Raw genomic sequence first — 20,760 nt, forward strand, 5'->3', positions numbered from 1 at the left:
GCGCGCGCGCGCGCGCCGCACACACACAAACGCTCCACCCGCACCGACTCCAACACCAGCACCATACACACATGCACGGAAATACGACAGTGTGACTGTACCTCTTCTTGCAGAACGGCGTCATCGTCATCCCTGACATCAGTCACCACCGTCAGACCCATGAACAGCTCAGACTTGTCCAGACCGCAGTCAATTGCAATTGTACCTTTGGTGTTCGTCTTGATCCTTACCAAGCGGCTTGAAAGATTCCACCAATCACACAACCACATGAAAAACGTTACCACAGATTAAACATTCTATTCATTAGTTTGAGGGGAAGTTGCAAACAGGAAAAGTCTGAAGAAAAAAAAAACGAGTCATGGTACATGCACCAGGACTCAAACCAGGGACCATCACTTATGGCCAGGGATGCTCTACCACTACGCTAGCATTCTAGGTAGTGACTAAGTCACTCTACATGTTTGGATCGGGGTGAAGCTTCGGTGACCAAAGCTCAACTGGACCTCCTCCCAGTGTGCTCAGCAGCAAATATACTCCAGCCTTATGGACGTACTTCAAGTAGCCGGGACCCTGTGTTGCCGCATTGCTGCAAACACATGGGCTATGCATGTAACAGGACTCTGGCTTGTGTTTGTGGAGCTTGACTTTCTTATCTCGAACACAACCTTATGCCAATGAGTTATACGGAAAGAAGCATTAGAGAGGAGAGATAAGGTGTGCCAATGCACGGGGAGTCCCTTTAGTGTGTGCGAATTCATTTAGGTGTGTATGTGTGGTAGCAGATCACATACTCAAAGTGCCGTTCATTGATGATTCGGCCATAGCTCTCCGACGACTGCATATCCTGGAGGAGTGATACAGACCAGCAGGACACAAGGCATTCAGCATTCAGGGGTAGAGCCGGTCTACTGTCTTCACAGATCCACAAATACATTGTACTGCAAGTACAGTCAACTTTGCGTGTAACGACACTCGGCGGGGCATCAGAAAAGGGTCCTTATTCGCGATGTGTCCTTATACCCGAAGTATCATTATATGTATTTCAGTTAGATGGGACTTTGCTCTAGGCATGGAAATTCTGTCGTTATTCGCGAATTGTCGTTATATCCGCGGTCATTATTAGCGCGAAGTTGACTGTATTTCCCACTCCTGAAGCGTACAGAGCTGCCTTTTCTACATAGAAACTTGGTGGGGAAACACCCTTGGAGTCTTCAAGACCTTGTCCTGAAGCTGGTCTTGTGAACTACATTGCACGTGCAGGTGCACACATGCCAGATTCGATACGATAATCATCATCAAGTCATGTATTGTCACTAAGATGCTGAACAAGTGGGTATGCATCGGGTGAGTTCCGTAAGCCCCAACATGCACAAACTTACATACGAATGCCGTTTGAACCCGAGCCAGGTATACCATGCAATTTCACCTACAAATTTATTTGACATGTAGGCTTGTAAGTGAAATTGAATCGTATGCTGTTTTGATTGCAGTAAAACGCAGCTGCAAGAATGCTTTGGTGAGAACCGTGCCCCCCCCCCCCCCCTCCCCCCTTCCCCTGCTCTCAATGGTTGGCCCAGCCTCGTCCATGTACATGCACACATTGGATACTGTGCGCAGTAGCCTACTAGTACTAGGGCATGGATGCATTGCACAAAAGAATACAATCACATGCCGGGATCCTTACTCCAAAGAAGGTCTCAATGGACTTCACCATGGCTACCACCAACTTATCCTGGATCTCCTTAGTGCACAGCAGGTAGTCAAACGAAATGCATGCCTGGACATAGGAACAGAGGAAACGTGTTTACAAAGGATACACATAGGATGTACTATACCCAGTGTGCTGGAAGTGCCCAAAAGCCAATGGGAAGAGAGCTCAGAACACGATTAAAAAATACACGATTCACGCTAGACTGGGCTGGGGGCCAGGGTTTTCCGCATCTGTAGGAACGCCACCACCCCCAGGGATCACACGACAAAACCGCCCATGATTATATCCAAGGCTATTGAGTCCTGCTGGATATGTACCATTGTGTCGAGTTCTTCTCCTCATTTTAGTTCATCATGCAGTGAGTGTTCAATAGTAAAAAATAAAAATAATAAAAATAAAAACAGTCGCTCAAGAGTCTCAGTCCGTCAAGACTGGAGGAGCAGCATCAAGCATGCGGGTGCGGGCCAGCTGGTTTGGTTTATAGCATGCCCGGAAGCCGGGTCATTCTATCCTTCGTTGTCGTTTGACGCAAGCAGTGCTTTACTGCAGTGTGCATTGCTGGTGCGCATACTGATATACAGTGCTGCTCAATGAAATCCAGTCGATGCACTCACGTACACGCCAGGCGTTGCGCAGCCCTAGACCTGCCAACACTGGGCTTCGAATTGGTGCAAGGCGCAAACTTGAGTGCCGCGACTGGATTTCATTGAGCAGGACTGTACTATTTCAAGTGCACCCTGGTCTATGCCCTTGTCAACATAACCTCTTGCCTAGTACATGCTACAGTCCATTCAGAAAAAGATGAGCGCTGGCTCTGGAAAGCTCCCGTGTTTGGCGATTTTGTGGTACACTGTGCAGTGCCGCAATATTCGAAACTTGAAAAAGGGTCGAAAAAGGCACCTCAACTGCATGGGGTTCGAACCGCAAATGTACTGTTATGCAAGTGGAATTTTCATGGTTTTTACCCAATTCAGTGCTTTGGGGGCAAAACTTGGCCGAAATCCTATTCTTGTTATGGCTTGCTTTTTGGAGAAATAGACTTCAAAAACACAATTGGAAGAGCATTCCATGGGGGATTGCCAAACAAATTGTGACTAAAACTCAAAATTTGACCCGTTTATGGCCAAAAGCTAGGAAATCATCTTTTTTATGAATGGACTGTAGGTGCTTAGGTAGCCAGGAGCCAATGTCTTCTGAGTACCGCATAGCTTCCCTACAGTATCCTCCAGTATGAAAGGGTTACCAAGACATCATAACGCCGCTACCTACTGAATAGTCAAGTACAGTCTGAATCGGCAATGGAAAGTTGCTGGAATGTGGATTTTTCTGTTCAGGCTACGAATTCAAACCAGGTACTTCCCCCTCTAGTCAGCAATGCTCTAACCAAGCGCTGTCAGTATGATGAAATTCTTCTACTTTTTTTAAATGCAATGATCATGCGCAGCTCAGCACCTGCATAATATAGTAGATCTGGCACAGTAGCAAAGCAAGGGAAGTTAGTTTGTCTGAAGATACCCACCTGGCCGGCGTTCTGTGCCTTGTTGGCGATGATGCGGTTAGCAACGCACTGCAAGTCACTCGATTCGTGGATGAACGTGGGACTACGGGAATAACACAAAGCGGACACATGCAACAACCACAGGATTATCTTACGATGGAGGTGTCGGCGAGCAAACGATGGGGGGGGGGGGGGGGTCACCAGGGTATCATACTCGCTTTGCATGCACTGTATTTCAGACTCAACGCCCCGGCCCGGGTGTGGGCTATACTGGAGATGATGCATGCCCGCCCGGGTGTGGGCTATACCGGAGATGATGCATACGGTATCGAATATTAGTATGCCATGTGTGGCTCTACTGTTATTCAATTTGTGTGGGAATTGCACTTTGGAAAGACACCGCACCAACTCAACGTGTACAGTCACAAGGGCGCAAAATTGATCCCCTTGCTCCACTTTGGCAGTGTTTGTATCAGTTGCTCCACTCTCTGCTCTCTGTGCTCTGTAATGGCCGTACACACAAACCACTGCTTGTATGAGCTGCTTACGATTTACCACCCAGCTCCAGCGTGACGGGTGTAATGTGCTCGGCTGCGGCTTTCATCACGATGCGACCGATGCTGGTCGCACCGGTGAAGAAGATGTAGTCAAACCGCTGCTTCAGCAGAGCGGTGGTCTCCTTGGGTCCACCGCACACCACAGGGAAACAATCCTGGACGACAGACACAATTGAAAATCAAATAATTATGCTGTTAATCCTCGCATGATATTTACCGCATTCTCCGCTGTATAAGCCGCACTTTTAAGCACGCATAATCCACCCCAAAAAAGGTCAGTGTGGCGTACACAACGATGGTCAAATAGACGGAGATAAATAGGGTAGAGGTCTGCATTTCGTGACAAAAATCTCGGTGCGGCTTATACTCCATTGAGGTGTATACTCTGGAAAATACGGTATAATGCCTTCCTTGACTGGACTTCATTGCCATCGGTTTGGCCAGTCACCCTGAATTCCAACAATGAGACTAAACAAAGCAAAACAGCTAGCAGTTCACAGGTTGAGTGCACGATGCATGTCTTGTCTCCCACTATAGGTTGTGACCCAATATCGGGTGTGACCCGTTATAGGCTGTGACCCACTACGAGCTGTGACCCGCTACAGGTTGTGACCCGCTACAGGTCTTGACCCACTACAGGTTGTGACCTAATACAGGGCGTGACCCACTACAGGTTGCGACCCGTTAAAGGCTGTGATCCACTACAGGTTGTGACTCCCTACAGGTCTTGACCCACTACAGGGTGTGATCCACTACGGGTTGTGACCCACTACATGTTGTGACTCACTATTCGTTGTAAGCCGCTACAGGTTTTTCCCTGGCACAATGACCTGCTACAGGCTTTGATCCGCAACATGTTATGATCCACTGCAGGCCATGATCTGCTACAGGCCAAACCAATGTGAACAGTATGCTTCTATGATACGTCATATAGAAGTACTGGTGCAGTAGGGCTGAAAGAAAGAAAATATATACTTTTCAAAAGAAACACTGTCCGTATGCTGCTCACCCTAGGCAGATACTTGTTTAGGTTTTCGCGGACCAGTTTCTCAGATTCCACGCTGACCTCAGATGGCTTAATGACAACGCAGTTACCTGGAGTGGACAGGACAAATGCACGGGTATTCGTGTTACCATAAGCGACTTGAGATACGAACGTGCCCACACAACCATGAACAGAACGTTGATACGGACGGCAAGAGGTACCTAAAGATCGTATTCAAAATCCTTCCTTCGGTTCATAACAATTGTCACAGTTTTATGAATATAATATACGAGTGAGCCGATTAATGAACTGGAAAAGCTTAGCAGGGAGTTGTACTTCCTGGCAGCTTTGCCGAGTGAAATTGTTCATGGCCTTCTCGTGTGCTCTGGACGGCGGTCGTGGGTCAGCCAAGTTTCAAGTCAAGTGGGCAGGAAAAGCGCAAGCTCTCACGTAGCGAGCAACACACAATTCCCCATTATCGCCGAGGTCGCCACAACCTCTTCTTCATACGGAAGAAGTCTACATTAACAAAATCTGTGCTAGATGCATCAGGATGCTGCTCCTTTTTGATTCAAACCATTGTAACATTGCATGTCTTCCTATTCAAGGCCATGGCCCAGGTATTATGAGTGAGCTTCAGTAATTCGCATCCACAGCATTATAATCGCATGCCCGCTCTTGCGATATGGCTAAAAACATAGATATCTATAAGTAAAATTCATGCTCGCACATGTGTCCCTCAAGAAACTGCAAGAAGAAAGAGGGGGGGGGGGGGGGTGTCTAGAACTACACAACATTCATTCATATTACCAGCAGCAATGGCTCCACAGAGAGGACTGAATAGAAGATAGAACGGATAGTTCCACGGAACGATGAGCAGCACAACTCCGTACGGCTGAGACTGGATGTAGGTTTTGTCACCGATGAAAGTCTGAACGGGGTGAGACAAAATGTTTTCAAAATCGAATTGAAAACTCAGTGATACAGCAACAGAATAACTGAATACGCAGCACTCTAAAGCATTATGGAGTCTACGGGGTACTTTCCCAACATCTTGTACAATGCTCCTCGCAACCTCATTGGAACATGGTACAGCTACCAGCCACACTGGTGGACACTTTTAAAGTGCATTTCAAAACAAAGACATTTTTCAGGTAAACATTTCTTGCATTTCAGTCATGATGACCATCATCAGGAATGACGTGGACATGGGGAAGGATAATGTTATAAGAGGAAGCTCTGGGCTGGTGGGATTTACGGCACCAATAATAATTATAACAAATGGTGGCAAAAATGGACAGGGCACAACAGAAAATTTGCATGATGTGCGAGACTTGTCAATGTGCAGTCCTGGGGCAATAAGTGAAAGGTGACGGAAGCAATGCTGGTAGACTCAGCGCTGGAATGGCAGTGAGAATCAGCAAAAATGGTGTAACATCTTTTACATTTTGCCCGATAGGAAAGTATAACAGCTTAAGGTATGGTATTGGCCTAGCCAGCAGTAAGGTACTTCTTTTTTACGGTACCTTCGGAGGGAGAGTGCTTTATCTTTCCCCTACCCCACCCTGTCAAGGAGGACAGTAGCAGAAGACAGAGGCAGAAAAACAGCGCTAACTTGTAGAGCAGTAGAGAGATTGGCGCTAGCACCTCATCACAGGAGGACCGACCCCACCCTCAATTGTTCTTGATAGGTCCTACGTCTCTAATTTCTACGCACTTCACGAGTCCTTCTTTTGGGGTCTATCTAGCTCCGTGACAAGTATGCAGATAAGAATGAAGACCTGAGTCTCATTGCGGTGACGGGTCCTTTGGATGGTGGAGGCGGTATAATCTTCACCCAGGGCTTTCCGCTACGACATGATGATCATCATTCTCATAGTGTTCCTTGGTCCGAGTCCCAGCACTGCACTCGGGGCTTTTCTTTTGTTGCTTTTCGCCAATTTTAGTGCTGTAAATCCCACCGGTACAGAACACCATCTGTCACTCAGCCTCTTCTTTCACATGTCCACTTCATCCTGATGATGGGCACGACGGCCTGCGACTGAACGATGAAAGTTTTAGCGGAAAATGCCTTTGTGTGAAATGCAGCCACTGAGCACTGAGTGCCACTGCCAATGTCCGTGTTGCTGACAACTGTCGTAGTCCACATTCATCTATCAATGTTAGGTACAATGGCCTTCAAGCTAAACACCCACTACACCTAGATCGCCACCCTACCCTAAATCGTGAACGTTGACAAAGCCTTCTCCCAATCCTGGCAAAGGCAACGCTAACCGCCGAGACCTCTGGTCGGTCGACTTGCTCGCTGTACATCAGGCACATTGTCCCTACATTCCCCGTGTCTTGTTTTGTGTTCGTCTCCACATGTCTCTCAGTAGTACTGAGTAGGGCTGAAAAAAATGATGTAGATGGCAGGGGATGCATAGCCATGGGGGACTTGATAGCTCCAGCTAAATTTCCTGAGAGCTGCTGTGTTGGAAGGGCTTGTTAGCTGGAAAGTTTAGTGAACTGCGGCCATTTCGGCATAACCAAACCCATAGAATGAGTAGGAATAGGCTGTTCATGCCATATCGCAACACGAGCCACGTTTCGGTATTCCACGTACTGGCAGACATTGTTTTCATGGAAGTGCATTCACACAGGCACGTACACGCTGTTCGTACAGCTGTGCGTACACTGAGCTATTTTTTTAGGACACAAACTGCGGGAATGACAAAACAAATCTCGATACCGTGGTCTGGATATGTTGACTACGTTTCCATATCCAGCATCCGTCTTCCTGCCGACTCTCCATGTTCTCATGGCTATTCGGACGAAAATGTTACGTACCCCACTTTTTGGGCGTAGTGTGAATGGCCCATTAAAGAGCCGTTCACTCAGTGTTTGCAACAGTGTACTCAGTGTTTGCAACAGTGTACTCAGTGTTTGCAACAGTGTACTCAGTGTTTGCAACAGTGTAGAAAACAGGTACATGTACTGTGAAACCTGTCCAAGACCAGACCACTCATGGCACCTTAAAAAATGTGGTTGCTGTGTACAGGTGGTCTCCTTATCCAGGGTCGTTTGACTGGAAATAACACCCTTTGGTCCTAGTTGTGGTGGTCCTCTGAGTCAGGTGGTTGCCTTGACAGGTCACTCTACTGTACATGACTGTATTTCACTCAGCTGGAACACTGTGTGCAAAGTGATTCTAATGCTGCTCCGGCACTAGTACTAACCAAAGGCTTGGAGACCTTCTGCGGTGACATCCACGACTTCATCATGTCCAGACAGTGTGTGACCTCGGCACGACTGACCATGATCTCAGAAATTGTGACCTCAGCATGTGTCTAACACACACATACAAACACACACACACACACACACACACACACACACACACAAACACACACACACACACACACACACACACACACACATACACACGCATACACACATAATGCACATGCATGAATGGATGAATACACACATCACATGACACACATCACATGACACACATCACATGACACACATCACATGACACACATCACATGACACACATCACACATCACATGACACACATCACATGACACAAGTAACACACAGACATAGATGTACGCACAGTGAAAATATGCATACAGAAGATTCTAGGAGGGAGAGAATGGGAAAGAGCATTACTAAATCGAAGTGCAGCATGTTTGCCTTTTTCTTGCCGTGTTCAGTTTTTCAGGTCCTTTTTATTATCAGAATTTGACTATGCATCTGCTGCCTATGCCTCTTTCTTATCGTCTTATCAGGATAAGCGCCTAAATAGTTTGTTCAAACGTGCGGCTCGCTCGGTGTGCGGGGCAGCCCCTCGCACTCACACGGCTCCCTTACTTGAACGCATGAATGCCCATACCCTCAGCATATACACCCACATGCACATTCTTGTATTCATTTGGCGCTGGTGAACAAATTTTCAAGTACTCTGTTTGCAAGCTTTTTCACCCGTAGTCCCTCTCTCCGAACATGAGGAGGGAGCAGCAAGTTACTCATCATTCCTGTGTTCCCCACTGCATCCTCAGCTAAGCGCATTAGCCATGCTGGAGCTATCCTGTGGAACCAGCTCCCAGACACAGCACGCCTCGAAAGAAAGCGCTCCACTTTCAAATCGCTAAGCCTGGCCTTTCTGTTAGGCAGTACCGTCAACTAGGATGAACTCATCTCCTTCACTACCTCTCTCTCTCTCTCTCTCTCTCTCTCTCTCTCTCTCTCTCTCTCTCTCTCTCTCTCTCTCTCTCTCTCTCTCTCTCTCTCTCTCTCTCTCTCACTCACTCCTTTCTTCCCGGTTGCCGTGCTTGTGACTTTTTTTCCCCTGCTGCCGTGCTCATATTAGTTATCTAACTATCTTCTTCTCGGTTCTGTTTGTCCGCTTATTTTTATATTTTTTCTTTTCTCTTATTATCAGTGGGACCATTGTCATTAGGTTTAGGCCTGTTTTGGAACTCCACTCTAAATAAAGCCAAACAACAACAACAACAACAACAACAACAACAACAACAACAACAACAACAACAACAACAACAACAACAACAACAACAACAACAACAACAACAACAACAACAACAACAACAACAACAACAACAACAACAACAACAACAACAACAACAACAACAACAACAACAACAACAACAACAACATTACGTTGGTACAGCATAGAGAAAGTGGGAGCGGTAGAGGAAAAAAAAAGTATGATAAGCATCTTGCTTATCCTCTGAAACATACACGTAGTTAGTGTATGTATTATGTACATGTAGGTGAGAACCAGTGTTCTGACGAAAAGGTCACCCACATTGGACTTTGTTGGAATGAGTGCGCTAGGATGCCAGAACAGCGCATTGTATTGTTAACTAAAAGTGCGTTGATAGACTCGGATGGAGAGCCAAGGATGTCGTAGTTTCTTGGTCCTTTTCTTTACTATAAAATTACATGGTTTACCTTTCCCACGTCAGCTTTCTGGGCAGCACGTATGGCCTGCTCTTGTTCCTTCAAGAACTTGTCAATTTGCAGAAGATAGTTGCAGCGCTGTTCATAGCTCTTCAGTTTTCCAGCCTTGAACGATGCCTTGGCTTGGTCAACAACCTGACATGGTGGAAAGGACAAGAGGATAGACGGCAGTGTGTGAGTCATGCAGCATTACACAACAGAGAAATTCACGCACTGGATAAATATAGTTCCATGGCAAATACAGGGGCGTCGGGAGGTGTTCGACATCGGCACGGCCATGAAGAGGTGGAGGCGGGGGCTGTTCTCCCCGAACATGTTTGGAAAATTGGGCCCAAATACTATAGCCCATATTTTGTATTGCCGTTGTGTCTCTTTCGCTTTGCTGCTGGTGTGTCGTGGCAATGTCGACTGGAGCACGCAGTTGTGGTGTGGTGGATGATGAAAAACATGAACGGGTAATCAAGTCCAAGTATGGAGCACATCCAATGGCACCTACGCACAATCTTCCCGGAGTTTGGTTTGTGGGGCAACTTGCCAGGTCTGCTTTAGCCATGTACCGTAGTGTCTTGCATTAAAGCCGGTCTTGTTTACAAGCCTGTTCTGAATACAAGCCCGATTTTTTAAGATAAGCGGGTGGCACACAAGCCTGGTTTTAGTGTTGGCATACACAGGAATATGTGGTTTGAACAGAAGACTGACTTGAATAGAGCCTTGCACGGATATCGGCTTCTACAGGAATAAGCCCGGCTTTATTACGCGACATTACGGTACAGAGAGATGTCAACCCAGTCCCTGCAAAACAGGCCATGGACTATACACAGTCATATTCACAAGTGCACTAGAGCTGGTTATACCTGCCAAATTTGGGACAAGTTGCCCACAACAAACTGGACCGGCCACTTGCCCAGCCAGTGCTTGGAGAGATAACCCAGCGCTGTAGGCCTGGGAACTGCGCGGCATAGTGAACTGTGCGAGTGCTGTAGCTGTGTGCACCTCCAACCTGACGTACCAGTGCCAAAGGAGCTGATTTGATGCAATGTAGGTCGAGCATGAGCAAAATGAATGCTAGATCTACTGAAGTTTTACACATGCGCATAATCCAGGCCGACATCGGAAGGGAATCCAAGTTTCCAAACATTCTGTATGCTGCCGATCTACAGTATGAGGAAGAGTAGATCTACAGAACTCCAGGGTTATGCCAAGGTTATGGACTCTTGGTATGAGCTGGGGGTTCGTAGATAGAATCAATGAATGACGTGAATGCATGCGTGTAGCATTGTTGGGAAGGAACACTAATGTTGCCAGATTTTCAATCAGAATCTGTTTGTCAGGCAGTTTGATGGAGTTCTGCTGGAGAGCATGAAATGCTACTCTGTTGCTCACTCCGATCTCCCAGAGTCCCACCGACCATATGCATGCACCCACTACTGCGCTATTTTGCAGTAGCACAGGACGACCACAGTGCATGCTGCTTGACATTTTTTTTGTCTGGAACATTATTTTTACAACACAGCTCTCTCTGCAGAATCTAACGGACTACATGAGATTGCATTATGGAGTAGCTGCTCAGGCTCATTGAACGCTACTACTACTAGACTTGCTCCACTCACCTCTCGCATTTGGTCCTCCATGCTGCAGTGTTTCAGTTAGCGCACAGCTTCTAAACCTATCCACTTGATTGCCCTCGGCAACTTTGTCCGTCTTTGGAGACTAGAGCCAAGTAGAGGGAGCTAAAAGGCCAGTTTTGCAGACTGCCCAAATGTACAAGTTCCTTCCAGTTGTTTCTAGGGCGACGCACCGTGAGCTGTCTTCATTCTGAACCATTGTGGTGGTTCAATGACAAAGGTAAAGCCAAACAAGACAGCCCGTTGAAGACTTGACGTCGACGTGACTGCTTTCAGCTGTTCAGAGTTCAGTATTCGTCGTACATTTGCCACGTGATACACTCGCTGAATAGATTCGTACATGTCACCCGTATTCAGGTACTAGCAGCAGGACAAAATGAAACGACGCTACATCCGCCATCGTCCCTCGGAACAAGGAGCAGACCAATTCCATGGACCAAGGATTCAAGGAAGGGAACAGAATGATAAGTTTCACAATCTACGCATTCAATAGTAGCAAGAGTAGATAAAGCGTACCTACTCTTCGTAGTACCGGTACTAGTAGTAGTCTTCACTGAACGGCCAGCTTCATGCATTTTGATGCTTTGAAGTGCAGTCGCGATTATCCGAACACATTGGGACTACCCCTATTAATTAATAGAGCCATTGGGCAAAAGAAGTCATGATTATGACTTATGAGTCCGCGGAATTCCGGAACCGCTAGTGGGCTCTATTACTGTATTAGCCTAAGTACATATCATTGCACAGTGGAACTACATATGGGCGCTATGTATACAGTATACGGAGCGAGCTGTTAGTACAATGTATGTCATATCGCTGTGCCGCGACTTTGCCTAATCATCTCAACTGATAATGCAATTGCATAGCCTCTATTGGTGAAATAATTTGGATATCTGGAGCTGGGATATTTTCTGTGCCTACTAGTACTAACCCTGAACTAAAGATCAGGGTCTAGCTTTTCGCTGTATCGTATTCACATTAGCACGTTGCAAAAAAAGATGCAAAAGATCCCCTTCTCCCTTCCTTGCCGTGGTTGACTAACACCCTCTCTCTTTGCATTGGCCGGTGTTCTCACTGTGCTATGAGATGCTGTAATAAATAAATAAATAAATAAATAAAATGGCGGGTAAGCGACGAGGGAGGGGTAGGGGGGCATATTCAGCTGATTCGGCACTGTATCGACCGTGGTGTCGGATGGGCAAAAAAAGGTTTGGATAGCCAACGAGACTTAAATTGTATAAATATAAGGTCATGCGGTTATGACGTACTACAAATCTCAACACAAACTAGCACTGTTTGCCATGTCTACCCGTAACAAAGAACCGTTGAACCCCAATATGGGGTAATGAAAGACATCACAGCAACCGGTTATGGCTCAGTTGTAGCAGGAAGGTGCTCAGCCTCATGTGCAGCCAGCATTGGTCCAGTGAAATAAGGATCAAATCCGTATGTGCACGTTCTGAAAAGATAGGGCTGCACAAACCCAGGATAAACCCAGGATCAGCCCATTGACAGCCTAGGGAACAAGCAGTGTCTGCTCTAAGATGTCAGACCAATCGGGCACACGTGTACCTGGCACAACTCTTCCAACCGGGTCAGAGCTGCCGTGTCCGTTCAAGTGCGGCTCGCCTACTGCATGTGCATCAGGGAGGAGTAAATATGTTAGGACTGCCTGAGGTACAGTATTATGTAGCATATGTATTCCCAACCGGGTCACAAGTAACCCGGTGTTCTTTTTTTCCAAACGGGTCCAAGTATCCCCCAGCCGGGTCGCTGACCCAGCTCTGGGGCGGACACTGAACAAGGCCATTCTGTATTCTAATAGCCTACGACGAAGAGCAGCGGATACTGAACAGCGGACCATACGGCACAGAAAAAGTAACATACATGTTACTGTATACTTTTAGATTACCGGGATCGCTATAAGGAGTATAAACGTACTACTGCATTTCCCCGATTATGTTGTTGTTGAAATTTTATTTTGTATCGCAGACCAAATTATAAGTCGCACTCGATTGTAAGTCTCATCCCCATTCTTAGGTTTGGGCCATAATGGATTAATGCTTTGATATTATTCACTTCAGTAGTAAGTCATGCTCGATTGTAAGTCGCACCCCCTTTTTTTACCCTGAATTTTAGTGTAAAAAGGTGCGCCTTCTATCCAGGGAAATACGGTATAAGGATGCAGACATTACTAATCACCATAACACTATGTCAGAAGCCTCTTTTACGGGCAAAAGAAACACAATGGATGAAAATGCAATACAAATGCAAACCCAGAAAACCAGAAAAGGAAAAAATGTAACCCCAAAAATCACCATAACACCAGATGTAGTTTTTTTATACAGTACAAATTTATTCCACTCAGAAAATGGTGGACATCACACAACTGCATTGTATTTTTTTAAAATTTTATTCCAGACTGGTATATGTACATGTATCCGAGTACTATAAACTAGGAATTAGTTGTAACAGTATGAGTATGCAGCGTCACAAGCAGCAACCTAGTAGTAGAAGTCCATCATTTCCACCAAATGACTATGTGCAATACCTAACCTAACATGTCTAAAATAGGAAATACTACACTAATACGGATTGTACTGTTTCAACGTCACCAAACGTTTACACGTATGAATACTTCGGAAAACTTGAGGATGCTGAAGATAATACTTCAATTAAAAAAAACCGTTGAAGGGTGGGTAGTAAGCACTGGTGCATGTGATGAATCGCTCTACCGTCAGAAACAAGAACAATATCTCAGGACTGAAACTCTCTTCAGCTCTTCTAGGCTAGGTAAAACATCGGCATGGTGTGCACAATGCTGGGATGATGTTCTCTTGTTGTTGTTGTTGTTGTTGCTGTTGTTGTTGTTGTTGTTGTTGTTGTTGTTGTTGTTGTTGTTGTTGCTCTCTTCCATTCTATGTAGGCATGTGCACTTTCATAAAAAAAAGGTGAACAAAATACCGGCATTGCACTCTGCAGTTACAGCAGTGCACTGCTAGGATGTATCCGCAAAAACAATTGCTCAGCAGTGGCACGGGTACACGAAGTCCTATGTTGGAGAGGTGACAGGAAAGCAGCACTTCTGTCAACGTGAAGTAATCTCTACACTGAATACGTGGACACGATCTTCACGGCAAAGGTGAGAGAAACGTTTTAAAGCCACTGGTAGTCCAAAGTAGTAGTAGTGGTCGAGTTGGCAATCGGCAGCCATGGATGTAAATCTCCATGTTGGCACTCATGTGCAAGCTAGCGGACATGGCTCAAGCATCAGTCTTGCAGGCTGTCTGCAAGCAAGCACCACATCAGTATCGCTGTCAAGACAAGAACTACTCTCTCCTGCGAACACAATGAGGTTGATGCAGATATAGGCGCGTGTGCATGCATACTAATCGTCCAAGATGCACTGCCGCAAACGCTGCGATCACCAAAGCACAAGGCGCGATCAAGAGTACATAAACAAGAGGGTGCAACTCTGGGAAAATCATCCCACGGCGAAGTTTTCTGTTTACGTCATACTCATAGTGCCCATTGCCGCACCTCACACTGCTTCACATGGTCATTTTACCGTATCATCAAGGTATGTTCTGTTGCGCATTGCTGCTTGTCGTACCAAAGGTGAACAGCGCATGCGGCTTTCCTGCTATCCCCTTAGCGATACGGTAATTTAGCACCGAGCCTACGGTATGACGGGTTTTCTATGATTCATGATGACCTAAACAAAAACTTCGCCGCGGGAGCAATTTCGTGCAGAAGAGATGCGGAGTTGCACACTCTTGTTTCTATACTCTTGGCGAGATTCATCTGTAACACTAGCTATGAGAAAAGCATGAAAATGCGCCTAAAGAATAGGATTCTTTGCTGGATGACTCGCCATCAAGCCACTGTACATGACTAGAATATACACACAACAGTGACAACAGCGATGGCATTTAAATAGCACCAACATTACAACATAACAGCACATGACACATGAGCTCCGTACCTTGCACATCGCGTAACGCTCAGTCAGTCCAGGGCGACTGGCGCTAGTAAAGAGTGACGCCGAGAGTGACGCCGATAGCGACCAGCGCACCAACGAGAACAAGGCCGACACCGATGTACAGGCCATAGTGCGGAGTGTCCTCGGTGGTGAAGAGCGCTGCCATCAAGCGCCGAGTCTTCTGCGCAGTGTACGGTGGATAACGCAGCCTGTACACATCACAGAATGATGAAATACTAATACATACTTACGAAGCCTATGTCCATTATTCACCCCAGTGTCTGGAGATATGTGGATTTTGAAGGAAAAAACAAAACAAAAAACACCAAGAACAAAGTACATGTACAGTACCAGGCACGTAGCTCGAATGGGGCAAGTGCACCCCCCCCCCCCCCTAAAAATGTCGACCTAGGTTCAGCATACACATAATGACTATGAATGACATGCACCAGCCATCCTACACATATGTGGATGTGCACCCCCCCCCCCCCCCCCCCCCTAAAAGGGGGACCAGCCAGGCCTTCAGCACAGTAAAACCTGTCAAGGCGACCACTCGGATAAGGCGACTACCTGTCCCAGGGGACCACTACAACCATGCAGGACCAAGGCATGCTACCTCCAGTCATACGACCCTGGATAAGAAGACCGCCTGTACACAGCGACTACGTTTCCAAGGTCCATTGAGCGGTCGCCTTAGACAGGTTTTCCCTGTACATTGGAACTCACTTAGTACTAGTAGAGTGAAACCTGTGTAAGACGACCGCACAAGGGACCTTCAAAACCTGGTCTCTGTTACCAGGTGGTCTCCTTATCCAGGGTCATTTGACTGTAAATAGCATTCCCGAGTGCTGGTTTCAGTGCTGGTTTCAGTGCTGGTTTCAGTGCTGGTTTCAGTGCTGGTTTCAGTGCTGGTTTCAGTGCTGGTTTCAGTGCTGGTTTCAGTGCTGGTTTCAGTGCTGGTTTCAGTGCTGGTTTCAGTGCTGGTTTCAGTGCTGGTTTCAGTGCTGGTTTCAGTGCTGGTTTCAGTGCTGGTTTCAGTGCTGGTTTCAGTGCTGGTTTCAGTGCTGGTTTCAGTGGTCGCCTTGACAGGTTTTACTGTATGTACTCTGATAAGACGTACACGTGTTTAGGACGGACATTGTCCGGGGTATGGGTGTGTGGCTACATACTAGTACAGTAACAACTGTGACTAACGACCACCGCTTGGGGCCAGAGAAAGCGGTCTTTAGTGGCAGGTGGTCCTTAGTGTTAGAGGTTTGCACCGCACAACCATGCGCGAATGTGAGACCGTCCGTGCCGGGAGAAGTGGTCTGTAGTGCCAGGCTGGTCGCTGTAGTCACCGTGGTCTTTAGTTACAGGTTTTAGTGTATCGAAGTATGTTAGGATTACAAGTACCTTGCATAGTACTAAAGTACACTTTCCTGTTCCCCGTGCGGGTATGCCTTATCAGAGTTCTACTGTACCTCTACAATCACAGATGATTTCATACATACGAATATGTGTGGGGAATGGTGTGTATTATTTCTTGCATTTTAATCCATTGTGTTAATTTGCCCGTAAAAGAGCCCTGGAAAAATGTAACTACATGTTATAGGTCAGCAGCCATTTTCGCAGTTCAGGAATGATAAAAATGTACGAAGTAGTGGTAGCGACTTCGACGATAGTTTTTATAGGAAAGTGTGGGGAGCAACAGACATTCCAATAAACATCTGCCATTCTGCTTACTTCTTATTGACACCCTCCAGTGCTTGCTTGCGATGCATGACAGCACGCCGGTGAGAAAACGTCTCAAAGGTAAGCTTCCCATGGTACGCGCCCATACCACTGCGACCAACGCCACCGAACGGTAGATCAGGAACTAACAAGAGAACAACAGACCATGCAACGGCGCCAAGGACCGCACGCACGTACACACGCACACCCACACACATCGAAAAGCAGTAGTATTGTGCCATTGATGCACGTTGAAAGAGAAGCATGCAAATCTATGCATGAGCTCATAAGTGTGAAAACGCTATGCTTTGAGCATTGAGCACCTTCCGGGGGGGGGGGGGGGGGGGGGGGAATTCCTGGTAGTTTGCCATGTACTCGTAAGTACACTTGCCTCCCCCCCCCCCCCCCCCCCCAACACACACACACACACACGCACACACACACACGCGCGCGTACACATCCTGACACTATATCACTCAAAAGGACGTAGGGCATAAAGCAAATGAATCATCTACACAGGCAATAGGTTCACCAACCTGACATGTTCATTGCAGAGTCATTCGACAGCAAAGCTCCCGACGATGTGTTCTCCTCAAACTCGCGAATCACAGCGTTATCCCTGGCATGAACATAGGCCGCCAATGGCTTCTCCCTGCAGGATGAGAGAGAGTAGGGGAACACACAATCAACTCAGTGTTACAAGAGCTGTCAATGCATGTATGACTTGTGACTGTGAACACTTCCATGAGCATGGAACACAGCGCTGTTGGAGGAGAGAGTCAAGGTCGCTAGCGGCAATGATGCCATGACTAGCTTGGTGAAAAAGTAAGGCTATCTCAGGACTGGCGGAAGCAGATTTTGATTGGCCCGGCCATATCCTAGTCTTTCATACTTCCGCCCCCGGCCTGACCAACCGGACCGGCTTCGCCGGGCCTGTATATCTCCAGATTACAGTGTAGAAATCCACATGCTAATGTGACAATGCCATGACATTTGCTATACGGTCATGTACAAGCAACGTTGAACTGGCAAGAAGCGGCCAAAGCAAGCTCAATGGTGAACGTAAGCCAGCCACCAACACAAACGGGACACTCCGAGCGCAGTGGCATCGGGTCCTTACGCCTACCTTGCTAAATCCAATACCCCCGCCGGTATTACTGAGGTTTACAGGCATATCTAGAGCTAGAGGATACGAATTTTACATGCCCCATTCGAAACAGCTACGACGAAACAAAAAGAAAAAATGCTGATACTTTTAAGGTACACTCTATCGGTCAGGTAGACATCTAACTGAAGCACGTATCATCAAGAGAAGTTACTTAATTACTTGCTATTGATGAAGTCGATAGCTTCCTGAAGTCCACTGACTGGCATGATAACGAGCAGTGGTCCAAAGATCTACACACCAGCAGGCAGTATAACAGGGAAGTGGGGAAGTTGGGAAGAGATGAGCCACAGGCCACACAGCTGAGAACCAATCAGTCCCATACACACATGATCACATGCAGCACACATTCTTCTTGAAGTAAATAAGATCTGATCAGACTCCACAATTTGCACAAAATAGAAAAAAGACGGAAGAGAGAGAGAGAGAGAGAGAGAGAGAGAGAGAGAGAGAGAGAGAGAGAGAGAGAGAGAGAGAGAGAGAGAGAGAGAGAGAGAGAGAGAGAGAGAGAGAGAGAGAGAGACAGAGAGAGAGAGACAGAGAGACAGAGAGAGGCAGGGACAGAGAGAAGGGAGAGGGGGGGGGGGGGGGGAGAAAAAGAGAGAAAATTAAAAAAAAAAAACATTCCTGCAAGCTTTGCACTGCAAAGCAATGTTGTGCTATGAGTTACAGAGTATGCACAAAAACACATCAGCAGAATAGAGGACACTTGGCAGCAACAGAGAGCACTAGAAAATAGGAAAACAGCCATTTAACGTCGGACTACATGCCACGACTACTGTTGGTATGCAATATATGCAGTGGCATGTCACGCATTACTTTCAAACATGCCAGCTAAACAAGTAAAAATCACTAAACGGTGCCGGATTGTGCACTCAGTTGGAAAATCAGACAGAAAGAGCAAAAACCCTGAGCCAGAAGAAGAGCACCCACCTCATCTTTCATGGTGGAGTCATTCTCCTTGACATCAGTGAGAACAGTCAGACCCATGAATAGATCAGACTTGTCCACACCACCATCGATTGCAACCTGGCCTTTGCTGTTCTCCAGCATGCCATATATTCGACTAGAATGCACACACGCACAAACACACGCACGCACACGCACACACACACGCACACACACACACACACATGCACACACACACGCACACACACATACACACACACACACACACACACACACACACACACACACCATGCACACACACACCATGCACACACACGCCATGCACACACACACACACACACACACACAAACACACATACACGTACACACGCGTGCACGCACACGCACACGCACACACACACACACACACAGAATGAATAAGAGCTACACGGACTTGACAGTATGCAAGAGACAATTGCTGTCCTCAACACAAGAAATAGTATTACTATTTTAGGAAAAATCCTTTAAGGGGCCGTCCATAATTATCGAACCTTTCTCACAAAACGAAATAATTTCGTATGGGGTGGGAGGGGGTTGACCAATTTCGTTTCAGAAAACATTGATGCATGTACATGGCCGTTGGAGCAATGACAAAGTTGCAACTTTTGTTGTACATGTACTTGTATATGCATGTACGTCAACATTTTTTTACGTTCTGAGGGGGAGGGAGGGAGGGGTTGGGTCTAAACTAAAATAATTCGTTTGGTGAAAAATGTTCGAAAACAATACTCAATACAGAATGAAATGGAGGGAAACATATTAGCACATGAAGAACCGAAGCCTTTTGTAAAAAACTGTTTGTTAGGAAGTTAGTGTTATTTTGACTTCCCGCCTCCCTGTTGTAGTTCTTGTACTCTTTGGCGCAACTCACAGCGACTCACACCATCATTCAGCCTGTGTACGTTCAATCACAATTTTTCCCGCCAATATGCTGTATGAATTATTGACATCATTGTGCTCCGTCACAATATCACCATGCACTGTAATGGTGCGAAAGGCCTCATCAGATTTACAACTGGCTTCGTCTCATCGTGTGCCAATATTCAATACGTTCCTACCGGTACGTGTTACACGAAAACCTGATTGTAGAAATGCTATAATATGTACAGTGAAACCTGTCTAAGACGACCGCTCAAGAGGTCTTCAAAACCTGGTCTTTGTTACCAGCAGGTGGTCGGTCTCCTTATCCAGGGTCGTTTGACTGGAAACAGCATTCCTTGGTGCTGGTTTCAGTGGTCTTCTAGGACAGGTAGTCGCCTTATCCGAGTGGTCGCCTTGACAGGTTCTACAGTACATGCAACTTACTCAAAGTGGCGTGCATTGATGACACGGCCCCACGACGCCGAATTCTGCATGTCCTGCACAACAGTTAGCACGCCAGACAAGCACAAACAAAAACAACTTGCTATCGCCACCGCAAGAGAGTGCAACAGCGAGGCATCACGGGGTTCGTTGCGATACCGAAGAAGCCGAGACGCAGGGAAGAGAGCATGGTCGGAAATACGCCCAGACCAAGCAGCACTAACAGCATACTCTCACATGCAGGCCAAAGATGAGACACAAAAATACTACGGGTTAACACATCGGCACAGTATACTTCAAGGTTAC

General features: G+C 46.7%; 2 protein-coding genes across 4 annotated transcripts in view; both read right to left on the minus strand.

The window, feature by feature from the left end:
• Nucleotides 1-11,483, minus strand: part of LOC135809766 (aldehyde dehydrogenase family 3 member B1-like) — a 16,328-nt gene extending 4,845 nt beyond the window's left edge. Inside the window, exons 1-10 of the mRNA XM_065323194.1 lie at nucleotides 11,330-11,483; nucleotides 9,711-9,854; nucleotides 7,970-8,080; nucleotides 5,562-5,682; nucleotides 4,776-4,861; nucleotides 3,758-3,921; nucleotides 3,231-3,312; nucleotides 1,685-1,777; nucleotides 792-844; nucleotides 102-237 (exon numbers count right to left, since the gene is read on the minus strand). Of these exons, the coding sequence (XP_065179266.1) occupies nucleotides 102-237; nucleotides 792-844; nucleotides 1,685-1,777; nucleotides 3,231-3,312; nucleotides 3,758-3,921; nucleotides 4,776-4,861; nucleotides 5,562-5,682; nucleotides 7,970-8,080; nucleotides 9,711-9,854; nucleotides 11,330-11,350 (1,011 nt within the window). The 5' untranslated portion in view covers nucleotides 11,351-11,483. The remainder of the gene's footprint in view (nucleotides 1-101; nucleotides 238-791; nucleotides 845-1,684; nucleotides 1,778-3,230; nucleotides 3,313-3,757; nucleotides 3,922-4,775; nucleotides 4,862-5,561; nucleotides 5,683-7,969; nucleotides 8,081-9,710; nucleotides 9,855-11,329) is intronic.
• A 2,070-nt stretch (nucleotides 11,484-13,553) lies between these two features.
• The window catches only part of LOC135809765 (aldehyde dehydrogenase family 3 member B1-like), a 14,067-nt gene continuing 6,860 nt past the window's right edge, over nucleotides 13,554-20,760 (minus strand). For all 3 annotated transcript variants that reach the window (XM_065323191.1, XM_065323193.1, XM_065323192.1), the window contains exons 9-15: nucleotides 20,458-20,510; nucleotides 19,138-19,270; nucleotides 18,367-18,437; nucleotides 17,576-17,691; nucleotides 17,052-17,184; nucleotides 15,330-15,535; nucleotides 13,554-14,631 (exon numbers count right to left, since the gene is read on the minus strand). In XM_065323191.1, coding sequence (XP_065179263.1) covers nucleotides 15,373-15,535; nucleotides 17,052-17,184; nucleotides 17,576-17,691; nucleotides 18,367-18,437; nucleotides 19,138-19,270; nucleotides 20,458-20,510 — 669 coding nt within the window. In that variant the 3' untranslated portion in view covers nucleotides 13,554-14,631; nucleotides 15,330-15,372. The remainder of the gene's footprint in view (nucleotides 14,632-15,329; nucleotides 15,536-17,051; nucleotides 17,185-17,575; nucleotides 17,692-18,366; nucleotides 18,438-19,137; nucleotides 19,271-20,457; nucleotides 20,511-20,760) is intronic.

Source organism: Sycon ciliatum, chromosome 2 (genome assembly GCF_964019385.1).
Source record: "Sycon ciliatum chromosome 2, ocSycCili1.1, whole genome shotgun sequence".
NCBI lineage: Eukaryota > Metazoa > Porifera > Calcarea > Leucosolenida > Sycettidae > Sycon > Sycon ciliatum.